Consider the following 12,314-nt stretch of genomic DNA (forward strand, 5'->3'; position numbering starts at 1 on the left):
AAACAAATGTAAATCTCAAAATAACAGTCAATTACATCAGCTTTAATCGGACATGATGCAGCAGGTTATTAATGGCCAGTAATATTTGTGACCCATATTGTGCAAATTATTGTTCATATATCACATTGTGCCTGGTTAAAGGCAACTTTTTTCTGAAGACTAATGGAAGCTTACATGAACAGGTGATGTTATCTTTCTCCAGATGTTGGCCATCTGCGCAGGTGCACACACGTCCTGCAGGAGTGGCGAGGCACAGAGCCGAGGGGCTGCAGCCACCGTGATTCACCGAACATTGGTTATTACCTGCGGGAAAACACAAAGAAAGATAAATGTGATATTTAATGCAGTTTGGAGACATTATACACAAGTGAAGATGTCAAATAAACCATATATTCTGTAGTCCAAAGCAGCTACTTTGAAACTCCAATGTGCAAGGACACACTCTTTTCCTTGAACCTTCTGAATGAACTAAAATGAATTGAACATGTTACATGTTTGATAATCACATTGGCTCGATAAGTTGTAGAATATTTTTTTAGCACTTTATTACTCTACAAAGTTCACAAGAAACAAGATTATGAGTGCTAAACTAAATGTGTTACCACAGACTTCAACTAACTGCATGTCCAAGCACTCCAAATGAACTGTCAAATTATTTTTACACTGCAAATAGCACTCTCAGTTAAGCACAGAATCCAGAAAGGACATAAAAAAAAGACATGTTCAGAGTTTCTTGTCTAATGAACATTGATCTTTCTCCATTAAAATCAATGATACAGGCATATCTGGCATAGACTCCCAGTGAAGATGACATCAATTAGACGCTATGGACCATGTTTCCATTGAATCATCTGCAGAGATTAATCTAGATTAAAGCAGATCACGTTAATTGAACACAGTGCTTTTCGCTTTAGATGCCAAAATTTCATAATGCACAGTAGGTATGAAAAGGTCTTTTTTGGCTTCAGAATACATTTATAGAAAAAGGCAAAACAGTTCAGACATCTATATCATTTCCTCAGGCTAACAATAAACATTTTATGTGAATACGAGATTTTAAACTGAAACCACTGTCCATTTCATAGAAAAAAAGTTCTGAGCAAATGATACCCAACTCGGTCTCAATTGTTAAGTCAGGCAAAAAAAAACAAAAAAATCATAGCGAGTTAATGTAGCATAACGTGACAACAACTCTAACTTAACTCCTGAACAGAGCTTAGTGAAGCTCATAAAATGATAAATAGTGAACATTATACCATTTGCTTTTTCTGAAATGCTTGTAAGATGCACTTAGCATGCTAAGTCAATGTTAACCCTCTGGAGTCTGAGGCTGATTTGGGGCCTGGAGAAGTTTTGACATGCCCTGACATTTGTGCTTTTTTAATTTTTTCATAAACACATTAATGACACAAGTGTCATTACAGTGTATTCAGCACAAACTAGGCTACCATAATATGTGAGGAACATGTATGTACATGTTTGTGTTTTTGAAGGAATAACGTTTATGCGTGGTTATTGAAAAAACAAAAAACTTAAGTCACTGAAATAAGGCCAAAAAAAGTATATTAAATCTGTGTTCACAAGACTTCTGGATATTGGAGGTTGTAGACTAGAGTTTTTGCTTCAGAATTATGTAAAAATTATGCTGCCTACTCCTTCATATAAAACAATATATTGATTTAGTTTTTGTAAGACATTTTTTGTCAAGAAACACAGTATGCGTGGAGGCGTGAATCATCATGAATAATGGGTCATTTACACCTGAGAAGACAAAAGAATCACATAATAATGACCTGAAATGACTTGCATATTAATGAGGCCTTTCAGTCAGGTAGGCTGTGAAAAAACCCTCTGTAATCATGTCTCAGCTCAATTTAAAATAATGGTATTCTATTATATTCTTTAAAATATAATGCATTTCTGTGATGCAAAGTGTCTGAACAATTATGTTACCTCTATGGCATTTCATATAGGCTTTTAGCTTAAAAGCATGCACATTTGGAGAAATATTGATGGATTCTTACATGTTTATGTAAAATTTCTATACAGGGGAGTAATATTTATTCTATATTTATTGTCATCACTATGAGTACTGGATACTTTGTTTTCAATTCATACTTGCAGCCGGAGGGCGCTCTGTGCACCTTTAGGCCACAAATCCATATAAAGAAGAAGAAGAAGAACCAGGAAAATAACTGCATGTCTTCTAGAGCTCGCTAACCATGGCTTTAACATCCAGATAAACACTTTTCAAGATAATAAATACACGATTGAGACGATGTATACATGTATTGACTCAGAATTTGCGTCTGAATAGCGCTCCCTCCGTGGGCGTGGCCGCATTAGCAGATAATGAGCTGAATCACAGACTTCTGACATGGCTCTCTTTTCATACAGATTACATAAACACAGAATGTTTGTTTTCGATTTGACTTACACGATTTAAAACCTGACATTTCAACGTTTATTTAGACATAAGTCTAATTTTTTTGTCATTAGTATTCACTAAGTTACAGTTCATTTTCAGAGAACTATCAGATTGGACTTTGTTCAGAGGGAGACGAGAGATCACGCATCATGTTAGTTTTCTTTATTTTACAAAAAGCACAACATTTTGTTTTTACTCTGAGTGTACACAAATGAAAGAAGATATTCAACAGATTAAAATGGTGTATAACTCTTAATTGTATGTGCAACATTGACAGAGTATTTTGAGTCTCTTTCACACTGGTAAGAAAAAAACGCGGTGGTATCGCCGGCGATACCTCAGACCTCAGAGTGTTAACTTATATATTCAGTGACATCTCAAGAAAGAGCTCATGAGTGCATGCTAATTATGGTAGCACTTGATTTTACAGTCATGTTCCCCATGTACATACAAACTCGATTCCAAAAAAGTTGGGACACTATACAAATTGTGAATAAAAACAGAATGGAAGTATGGAAGTTTCAAATTTCAATATTTTATTCAGAATACAACATAGATGACATATCAAATGTTTAAACTGAGAAAATGTATCATTTTAAGGGAAAAATATGTTGCTTTTAAATTTCATGGCATCAACACATCTCAAAAAAGTTGGGACAAGGCCATGTTTACCACTGTGTTGTTACAGATCCCTTGTTCCCCTGGATTCTAATTCCCATGATCCTCCTGTTTCCACACCTGCACTCACTTCCCTCGTCTTCTCCCCATCATCACCGATCATCATCACCTGGACCTTCTCATCAGCACACCCTATTTATATGGACTCACTCCCTTCACTCCTTGTCTGTCCTATATGTTAGTTAGATGTGTTTGGATGTTGGTACTCTCTGCTTTATGTTAATAAATACCTATTTGCTGTGGAAATCCGTGAACGCCTCGTCTCTGCAACACCAGACCGTAACAGAAGGACAGACCAATACAATCTGGATTTCAACAAAAAAATGGGAATTTTTCTCATCCCCGAGGCTCCTGCTCCTTCTCAGCCTCTCACAACGACATCAGCTGGTGATCGGCTCATTGGGCTCCTACAGGTGGGTCGTTCGCTGTAGAGGTATGTGGAGGAGTTCATTGAGCTTGCTTTTTTGTCTGACTGGCCTGAAGCATGTTTGATCTCCCTGTTTCTGGATGGATTGGATGACGACACTATCCGTTTAGATGAACCTGATTATTGTTTCTCCTTAAGCGAAACTATCAATTTAATTTTGTGGTTAAATGGCTCCAAATTCTTCGTTGATAAGGTTCAGGATAAGTGTTTGTCTCCAGTCCATCCGGAAACACGGTTGGCCGGGCCTGTCAGTCAGCCACCGTCTTCCTCCGCATACCCCTCCAGCAAACTCCCTGCCTGTACCATGCTGGACCCACACTCCTCTGCTGGGTCCAGAAGGCGGAGGAAGAGACAAAGGCCTAAGCAATCTCCAGTCCCCGCTGAGCCCTCTCCAGTCCCCGCTGAGCCCTCTCCAGTCTCCGCCGAGCCCGCTCCCGTTCCTACGGGAATTTTAATTGAATTTGAGGGGATGGACTGGCCCTCTGCTTCAGCCACCGAGCCAATTTCTCCAATCTCCGCCGAACCTGCATCTCCGGTCTCCGCCGCCGAGCCTGCATCTCCGGTCTCCGCCGAGCCCTCTCCAGTCTCCGCCGAGCCCTCAGCTCCAGCCGCCGCCGAGCCAGCTGCTTCAGCCCGTCACGAGCATGCTCCTATGATGAACTTTGTTATAAAAGTCTCCAGCCCTAAGACTGTTTACCCTCCCTGCCTCCCTCTCCCACCTCCTTCCATTTGTGTCTATACTGCACCTCCACCTCAAGCCCCCTCGCCCAGATCTCCACCTCGGACATCTGGGCGATTACCTACACCCTGGCTCCAACCTCCCTCGACTCCACCATGGTCCATTAGCCCACCAGTCTCACCAGTCTCCATCCTGCCCCCGTTCACACCTTGGTCACTCGTCAGCCTGCCTTCACTTCTGGACTGCACTCCTCCGTCTACGCTCCGTCCCTCCGTTCCAGTTGGCTTCCTCACTCCCCCTGGTGTTCACTTTGTTGTATGTCGTCTGTCTTCAACTGCGGCCTTCTGGAGCCCTGGCTGCGCTTCGGTCGGCGGAGCCGTCGGTTCCGCCATCTCCCGCCGGTCCTTCAGCGCCTCCTGGACTCGACGGCATCAAGGCCTCGGTAAAGGCTCTGGACCCTCCATGGCAGCCCGCTGCACCTGACCCGCCAAATCCGTGAACGCCTCGTCTCTGCAACACCAGAACATAACGTGTAGCATCCTTTTTATTTTATTTATTTCTTTTTGTAACAGTCTGCAAACATCTGGGGACTGAGGAGACAAGTTGCTCAAGTTTAGGAATAGGAATGTTGTCCCATTCTTGTCTAATACAGGCTTTTAGTTGCTCAACTGTCTTAGGTCTTCTTTGTCACATCTTCCTCCTTATGATGCGCCAAATGTTTTCTATGGGTGAAACATCTGGACTGCAGGCTGGCCATTTCAGTACCCGGATCCTACTTCTATGCAGCCATGATGTTATAATTGCTGCAGTATGTGGTCTGGCATTGTCATGTTGGAAAATGCAAGGTCTTCCCTGAAAGAGACAATGTCTGGATGGGAGCATATGTTGTTCTAGAACTTGGATATAACTTTCAGCATTGATGGTGCCTTTCCAGATGTGTAAGCTGCCCATGCCACACACACTCATGCAACCCCATACCATCAGAGATGCAGGCTTATGAACTGAACGCTGATAACAACTTGGGTTGTCCTTGTCCTCTTTAGTCTGGATGACATGGCGTCCCAGTTTTCCAAAAAGAATTTCAAATTTTGATTCGTCTGACCACAGAACAGTTTTCCACTTTGCCACAGTCCATTTTAAATGAGCCTTGGCCCAGAGAAAACGCCTGAGCTTCTGGATCATGTTTAGAGATGGCTTCTTTTTTGACCTATAGAGTTTTAGCTGGCAACGGCGAATGGCATGGTGGATTGTGTTCACCGACAATGTTTTCTGGAAGTATTCCTGAGCCCATGTTGTGATTTTCATTACAGTACCATTACTGTATGTGATGCAGTACCGTCTAAGGGCATCCAGTATGGTTTTCTGGCCTTGACCCTTATGCACAGAGATTGTTCCAGATTCTCTGAATCTTTGGATGATATTATGCACTGTAGATGATGATAACTTCAAACTCTTTGCAATTTTTCTCTGAGAAACTCCTTTCTGATATTGCTCCACTATTTTTTGCCGCAGCATTGGGGGAATTGGTGATCCTCTGCCCATTTTGACTTCTGAGAGACACTGCCACTCTGAGAGGCTCTTTTTATACCCAATCATGTTGCCAATTGATAATATCAATAATACGTTGCAAATTGGTCCTCCAGCTGTTCCTTATATGTACATTTAACTTTTCTGGCCTCTTATTGCTACCTGTCCCAACTTTTTTGGAATGTGTAGCTCTCATGAAATCCAAAATGAGCCCATATTTGGCATGACATTTCAAAATGTCTCACTTTCAACATTTGATATGTTATATATATTCTATTGTTAATAAAATATAAGTTTATGAGATTTGTAAATTATTGCATTACTTTTTTATTCACAATTTGTACAGTGTACCAACTTTTTTGGAATCAGGTTTGTACTATGTACTTATTATAGTAATTGCAATAACTGAGTAATAACTAGGTACTAACCCTGAACCTACCCCTAAACCTAACCTTAACCCATGTAGTTACCTTATATTACCCAGTACTTTCTTAGGTAAGTACACTGTAAGTGCCCATACTGTAAAATAAAGTGCAACCCTAACTATATCCAAAATACATACAAATGTAGTACAAGGACTGGTACAACAGCCAGACGTGGTTAGATAAGTTAGGATCTGAGATATTTCATAAACAAATGCCCATGATTTCTGCTAAAAGCTAAACGCTCTTCCAGGTTATTATATATTCAGCACAGTTGAGTTCACAGGTGCTGCAATGGTGCACAGAACATCTGGACAAAATCAGTAGTGTAAACATGATTTTCAAGCTGCTTGTTAAGAACAAAAGAATATGATTTACAACCATCCACCACCTTGGAAAAGTTCGCAACGCCTTCACTACTCATAGAAGTCCCATTTGGATACCCTTTTTGACACCTATTTGCAGATAAATCTCTTTGTTTGACAAGGAAATTATGCACTTGAAGATGTTGTTAAGATGTTGTTAGCTGATTTATATTGCCAGTGCTGATTTATATTTACATTCATACTGTACCTAAGATGGCTTGGCCATTTCTGTCCTGCCATTGGCTGGTTGTCATTAAGAATGACATATAGTATCTCTACCAGAGGCAACATATGAGTAACTCTACAGGAGCCATCACAGCGATTAACCTTCAGCAAAAGTCGAAGACAGAAACAAACATTCATCATCACCCTCAGTCACCTTACTAGCTCCAATGACGCATACAACTAGGAGGTCAGTTTTGATTAATGTCATTTTAGCCAGTCAAGAACGAGTTAAGCCACCAAATAAAGTACAACATTTACATGAAACAAAACATGTGCAATAAAAGTCATCATCAACTGGAGCAATTCTGTCTGAGGCTACGTCTACATTAATCCAGGTACATTTGAAAACGTTTTCCAAAAGTTTCTAGTCCACACTGAAATGTCAGAACATGCTAAAATCATTTTGTTGTGCAATGTGCAAAATGGAATAAAAGCTTGGTACAAAGAGACAAGACAATAAGGATCTCATGCTTTTTTTACTGGCACAATCATCTTATTACTGACACAATCTATCTTACCATTTACTGGAATGTTCAGTAGAAAAGAAAAAAGAGAAAAAAATACAAGACAATGACTAAACAAATGTCATGGTTTTCAAATGCTGTCTCAGTGTTGTAGGGAAGCCAAAGCATGGACAAAAGGATGCGTTTTCATGTACACTTAGCCTTAGTTAATATCCCCATAATTTACCTATTGGTAAGCCCTGCACCCCTTAGTTACTGTTGCTAACTCAGACAAACAAACAGAGTTGCTAACTGTCTTACATCAACAGCTGTCAGTGTGAAAACCTTGTCTCAAGATGTTTTTGATAAATTTCCAAGTGGGACTTAAATATGCCATGGAGGGATATATAAAAGATTTTAAAATAAATATGGTGGGTAACAAGATTAATTTGGAAGCGAGGGTTTACAGATGACAATGCAAGCAGGAGAAGCCTCATGTTACGGTCGTCACGATCACAGATGACAACATCCAGGATTAACACTGTTCATGTACCGCAGGGTAAGATTAAATTAATTTACATTTAACCAGTTTAATATGGAGAGGCACTGCAATGTAGAACTTCGTTTATGTGTTTTTGGTCTACACTGTACATGACGAGAACAGTTAGCTCTTCAGGTTTGTACGTTAGCATAATGATTGCGATTACATAACTTTAGGTGACGTTAGCAGAGTTATAAGCATTGTTGCTTCAACATACCTTAGAACAAATGTACATTCTCTATGGTGCTGAAAACTAAAGATGTCTGATTTTTCGGTCCCCGTACTCAACTGCCATTGGCTCATCTGCATTAGAGGGGAGGGGCTAATCAATAGGTCAACTGTGATGTACATATTTCTGCATGATAGAGCGATGAAGAAAAATTTCACTACACTGTGTATAGATGACAAAAAAAAAGCTGCCCAGTTCTTTAGAATAATTGCTTGTTGCTGAAGACAAAAGGGAATCTGGATCCAGAACCTCAGAAGGACAAAGCATATAAATTTCCTGCAAATGCCTTCAAATTAGCTTTTAAAATATGAGAGAAGTTAGGCTTATTTGATCCAGGACCCAAAAATGCTTGGATCATGAAGTCTTAAGGTTAAAATTACCATTAAGTATCCTACTCGGGGAATATCCATTGCAAAGCATTTATTCAAATTCAGGGACTTGCCAGTGTGGCATTAGTTTCTAGAATGTTCAGCTGTTTAAAAGGTGAACGCATGTGGGGTGATATATTTCATTTTCATATATCGTACAGCTTAGCAAGTGTGTGCCAAAACAGGGTTAGGCCTCTGGGCAAAGCTATGGCATGGTAATATATAAAGACTCAGACTACCCCTCAGAATTTGGAAGGTTTAAATCTTAGAGCTTCTGGAAGACAGTCAAAATCTAGAAAGCAAAGTAAACTTCTATATTACTGCAGCCAAGACTTCAAGAATTCATTACGGCTTAAAATCTACAGCATACATATTCATATTTACCTTTCTGGCTCTGCGGGTCATACACCTGAATCCCGAAGAGAGGTGGTCTTTCTGCCCGCATTAATGCAACATCATTAGATGACAAATCCAGCCGGAATATTGAGGCGTTCATGTAATCCGTCCAGAATATGTAATTCTGGTAATGCGCAATCCCAAAGGGGTGATTCAACTCTTTCCCGCTGTACACCACCTGTGAAAAGTAGAACACGTTTGTGAGTTACAGGGAAATATTGAGATGAACAGAGAGTGGAACGGTGTCTGAGAACTAAAGAACTGACTCACTCATTTACTAACCGTTCTGTGGCTGCCGTTGAGGTAGATTTTCTCTATGTGGTCATAGTAGGCATCACACCAGTACATGATGCTCGAGGAATGGTCCAGGGTGAGGCCATTGGGCCACAGCATGTTTGACGTGACGAAGATTTGGCGGTGAGATCCATCCATCCAAGCCTTCTCTATCCGTCCTCTGCTGTCAATTAACTCATCCTCCTCCCAGTCTGTCCAATACATCCATCTAAGGAACCCAGTGAGAAATGACATATTTAAGTTTATGAAACCCTGCTGAACAGGGTCAGCTTTGACCGGCATCAATTTCCATGCTGCTCTAGATTGTTTAATGTGGATTTAATGAATGCCACAAACCAAAACAAATACTTCTGGGTAGCTCTCTGGGAAAAGTTATTCCCTGTTGAAAAATACAGCTGCTAGATGTGCTTTGGAACATTGTATCTGGTAGGCCATCTCTGACTAGCAAAAAACTAGCTAGCAGCTGGTTGTACCAGTTCAAGGTGGTAAAGTTGCTTTTGGAATGCTGACTAGGTTGGACCAGCAAATGACTGATTCGGAGTCGGACCACTTAAAGTCCCATCGAAGTGCCTTGAAACATACAGGGTTATTCAATGTGTTGACGTTAATTTTCTCTGAAACAGGAAGACAGGGCAGGACATATCGAATAGCTCCTCCCCTTTTTTGAAAATAACCAATAACGCTTTGTTCATATCGCATCTCATCTAGAGCCATTGAGCTTGGTAAAGCCACATTTGACAACTTATGACAGCCACAGTCTAATAAATTCACCTTTAGATGTAATATGAAACTGTTACTAAAGCAATACAATGAACAATTATGCTGAGGATGTGTAATTTGAAAAGTGTGTAATTTATGTTGGTGCATGGCACCGGTCTTATCTCTTCTACAAGTGAGTGCTCAGTTTCTAATTCCTGAGTCTGAGTCTGTCAAACCGTTTCTCTTCCTAATATCCTCCATATCACTTTAAAATAAAGGATTCTGTACAGAATTCAAATGGGTCCTCTACGTTTTGTGGTCTGCGCAGACTAGCGCATATGATTCGCTCTGTTCTATCGTGTCTTTGGACCAGAGCAGACTGTACACGTGCTGCGGCGGTTTGCATGACACTAACGTAAAACCAGACTCCACTCGCATCAATGGAAAGCAGATTTACACTGTCTGAATTGTTTCCTATCCCCTATATAGTGCATAGGGGTGGGACAGTTTGCTGTAAAAAAAAAAAAAAAAAAAAAAAAAAAATTTCGAACTGTTGCACCACGGTTCATCCCAAATTTGACGACGCATCTATAATATGGTTTGTTGAAAACAACGTGCAAAACAGACAGACAGATTCGGCTAATGTACATTTCAGTCGATGGATATGCGTTCTGGTTTCCCAATACATTACAACAGCGATTATCAAAAGAACATGGACAAAACAGTCACTCGTTGTAAACAAATGTTCAATGACGTGCCGAAAGCTCTAGGACCAGTCATTTACTCCGTTATCACAAGGGTGTTGATAGCGCAAGTGCAGGTGAGACCTGAACATCTCACGTTGCTATCTGTGTGTTTAAACTAAACTCATTTAAACCTTGCCAATTTAAACATTCATCCATAAGACGCGAAGAGAACTCGCACTGTGAGGAAATTGGTGTGTGCGTTCATCCGAAGTGTGAACATCGAGCCGCGGCACAGAGCGTAAATACTCTCACGCAAATTCTCTTTCAAGTCTTGCACCTAAACGGACAAATTCACACAAAAATTATGTCAACATGCCCATCTTAGCGAGTATCCTAACAAACATAGTAGGTTATGTCTTAGGAGATATTCGAGACAGACAACGCATGTGTATCAGTATCAGTGTACTGGATCTTTGAATTATGTCTTAAAGGGGCAGCTGTCTAATATTCCTGCTCTATATGTTTTAATGTTAATCAAACGACAAAAGACGAAGAAATCACTCTTGACTGAATAGCTTTTGTAACTTCAAAAATGTTTCATCTTTATTTAATTATTCAAATAAGTTTATATGCAGTGTTGTTTTATATTTGATTACTTTATTCAATTTCTGTACCTGAAAAACCTGTAAAGCATTGTTTATTGTATTTGTATCTTAGCTCTCATGTATTTATTTGTGCTGTTTCTTGTAGTTAGATTATTTGTTTTTATTTTCTTTATCTTTATTTGACAATTGTCCTATTTTTTTACTGAACATAGCACATACCGAAACCGTGACACTAAAACCGTGATACAAACCGAACCATGAGAAATCTGAACCGTCCCACCCCTAATAGTGCACTATGTGCCATTCATCATATAGAAAATAGTAAATGTGTGAACAAGTGATCGATTTCAGCCACAGCTTCAGCATTTATTTATAGATAAGGGGGTGGGACGCTTCAGATTCTAAAGAGCATTTGATTGGACAGAAAATCTGATGAAAAGCTGAAGTGTAGAGTGATGCCATCAAAATCGTTGATCCATATTGGTCAAAGCAAGAGACTGTACATTTTGTATGGTTATATCTTATCTTCTAAATGCAAACTGCAATTGTTGTCATTGTTTTGGAGAACACTAGCTTATAGATAAGCTAGCTTAAGGCTCAAAAAAAAAAAATTCAATTTTGATTTCATGGGGACTTTAATAACCAAGCACCATGTTCCAAAACACAGCTATGATCTTAAGCTACATTCTAGAAGACAGGTCACCGTAAAATAATCCTTCAAAAGTATTGAGGACAATGTCCTCACTTAACCACCTAAAAACCTAAAAAAGGCTCTTACAATTGGATGTTATTAATAATTCTTCATTCTTTGGGAGCCAAAACTTTTTGTTCTGCAACTCTTACAAGGTCCTATTTTTCCAAGTTCAAACCTCTCACATTTCACCACATAAACTTAACGCTGTGACACGGCCTTGCGCATTTGAATGCAGCCTAACATAACATGACAGAGGGAATGGACTCCCCCTGCTCATATTCAGTGACCTGTTGAATAATTCATGAGGCAGGGCTTTGAGTGACAGCACCTGCTGTGAACAGGCAAATCGGCGAGTGATGGAGATGGAGAGCAAATGCGATCAGGACCAAGAGTCATAACAGCTAATCCTCCATCTTATCATGTTAGCACAGACAGGAAATGACATGCGTACATGGGATACGGAAGGACAGACACGGTAAAGGACAGTTTTTAGAGAGTGAAATGGGATTTGAAAGGGAAGAGATTAAGCTGGGATATGTATTGAATATTCAGCATACCGCCAGCTAAAGCTTAAGCGGTGATCCGAAGTTCAAAAAAACTTGGACTGT

General features: G+C 40.0%; 1 protein-coding gene across 1 annotated transcript in view; it reads right to left on the reverse strand.

Moving 5' to 3' along the window:
• Positions 1 to 12,314, reverse strand: part of lrp1ba (low density lipoprotein receptor-related protein 1Ba) — a 306,610-nt gene that overhangs the window by 191,780 nt on the left and 102,516 nt on the right. The window contains 3 exon segments of the mRNA XM_048163800.1: positions 175 to 303; positions 8,717 to 8,906; positions 9,011 to 9,230. Coding sequence (XP_048019757.1) covers positions 175 to 303; positions 8,717 to 8,906; positions 9,011 to 9,230 — 539 coding nt within the window.

This window comes from Megalobrama amblycephala, linkage group LG2 (genome assembly GCF_018812025.1).
Source record: "Megalobrama amblycephala isolate DHTTF-2021 linkage group LG2, ASM1881202v1, whole genome shotgun sequence".
NCBI lineage: Eukaryota > Metazoa > Chordata > Actinopteri > Cypriniformes > Xenocyprididae > Megalobrama > Megalobrama amblycephala.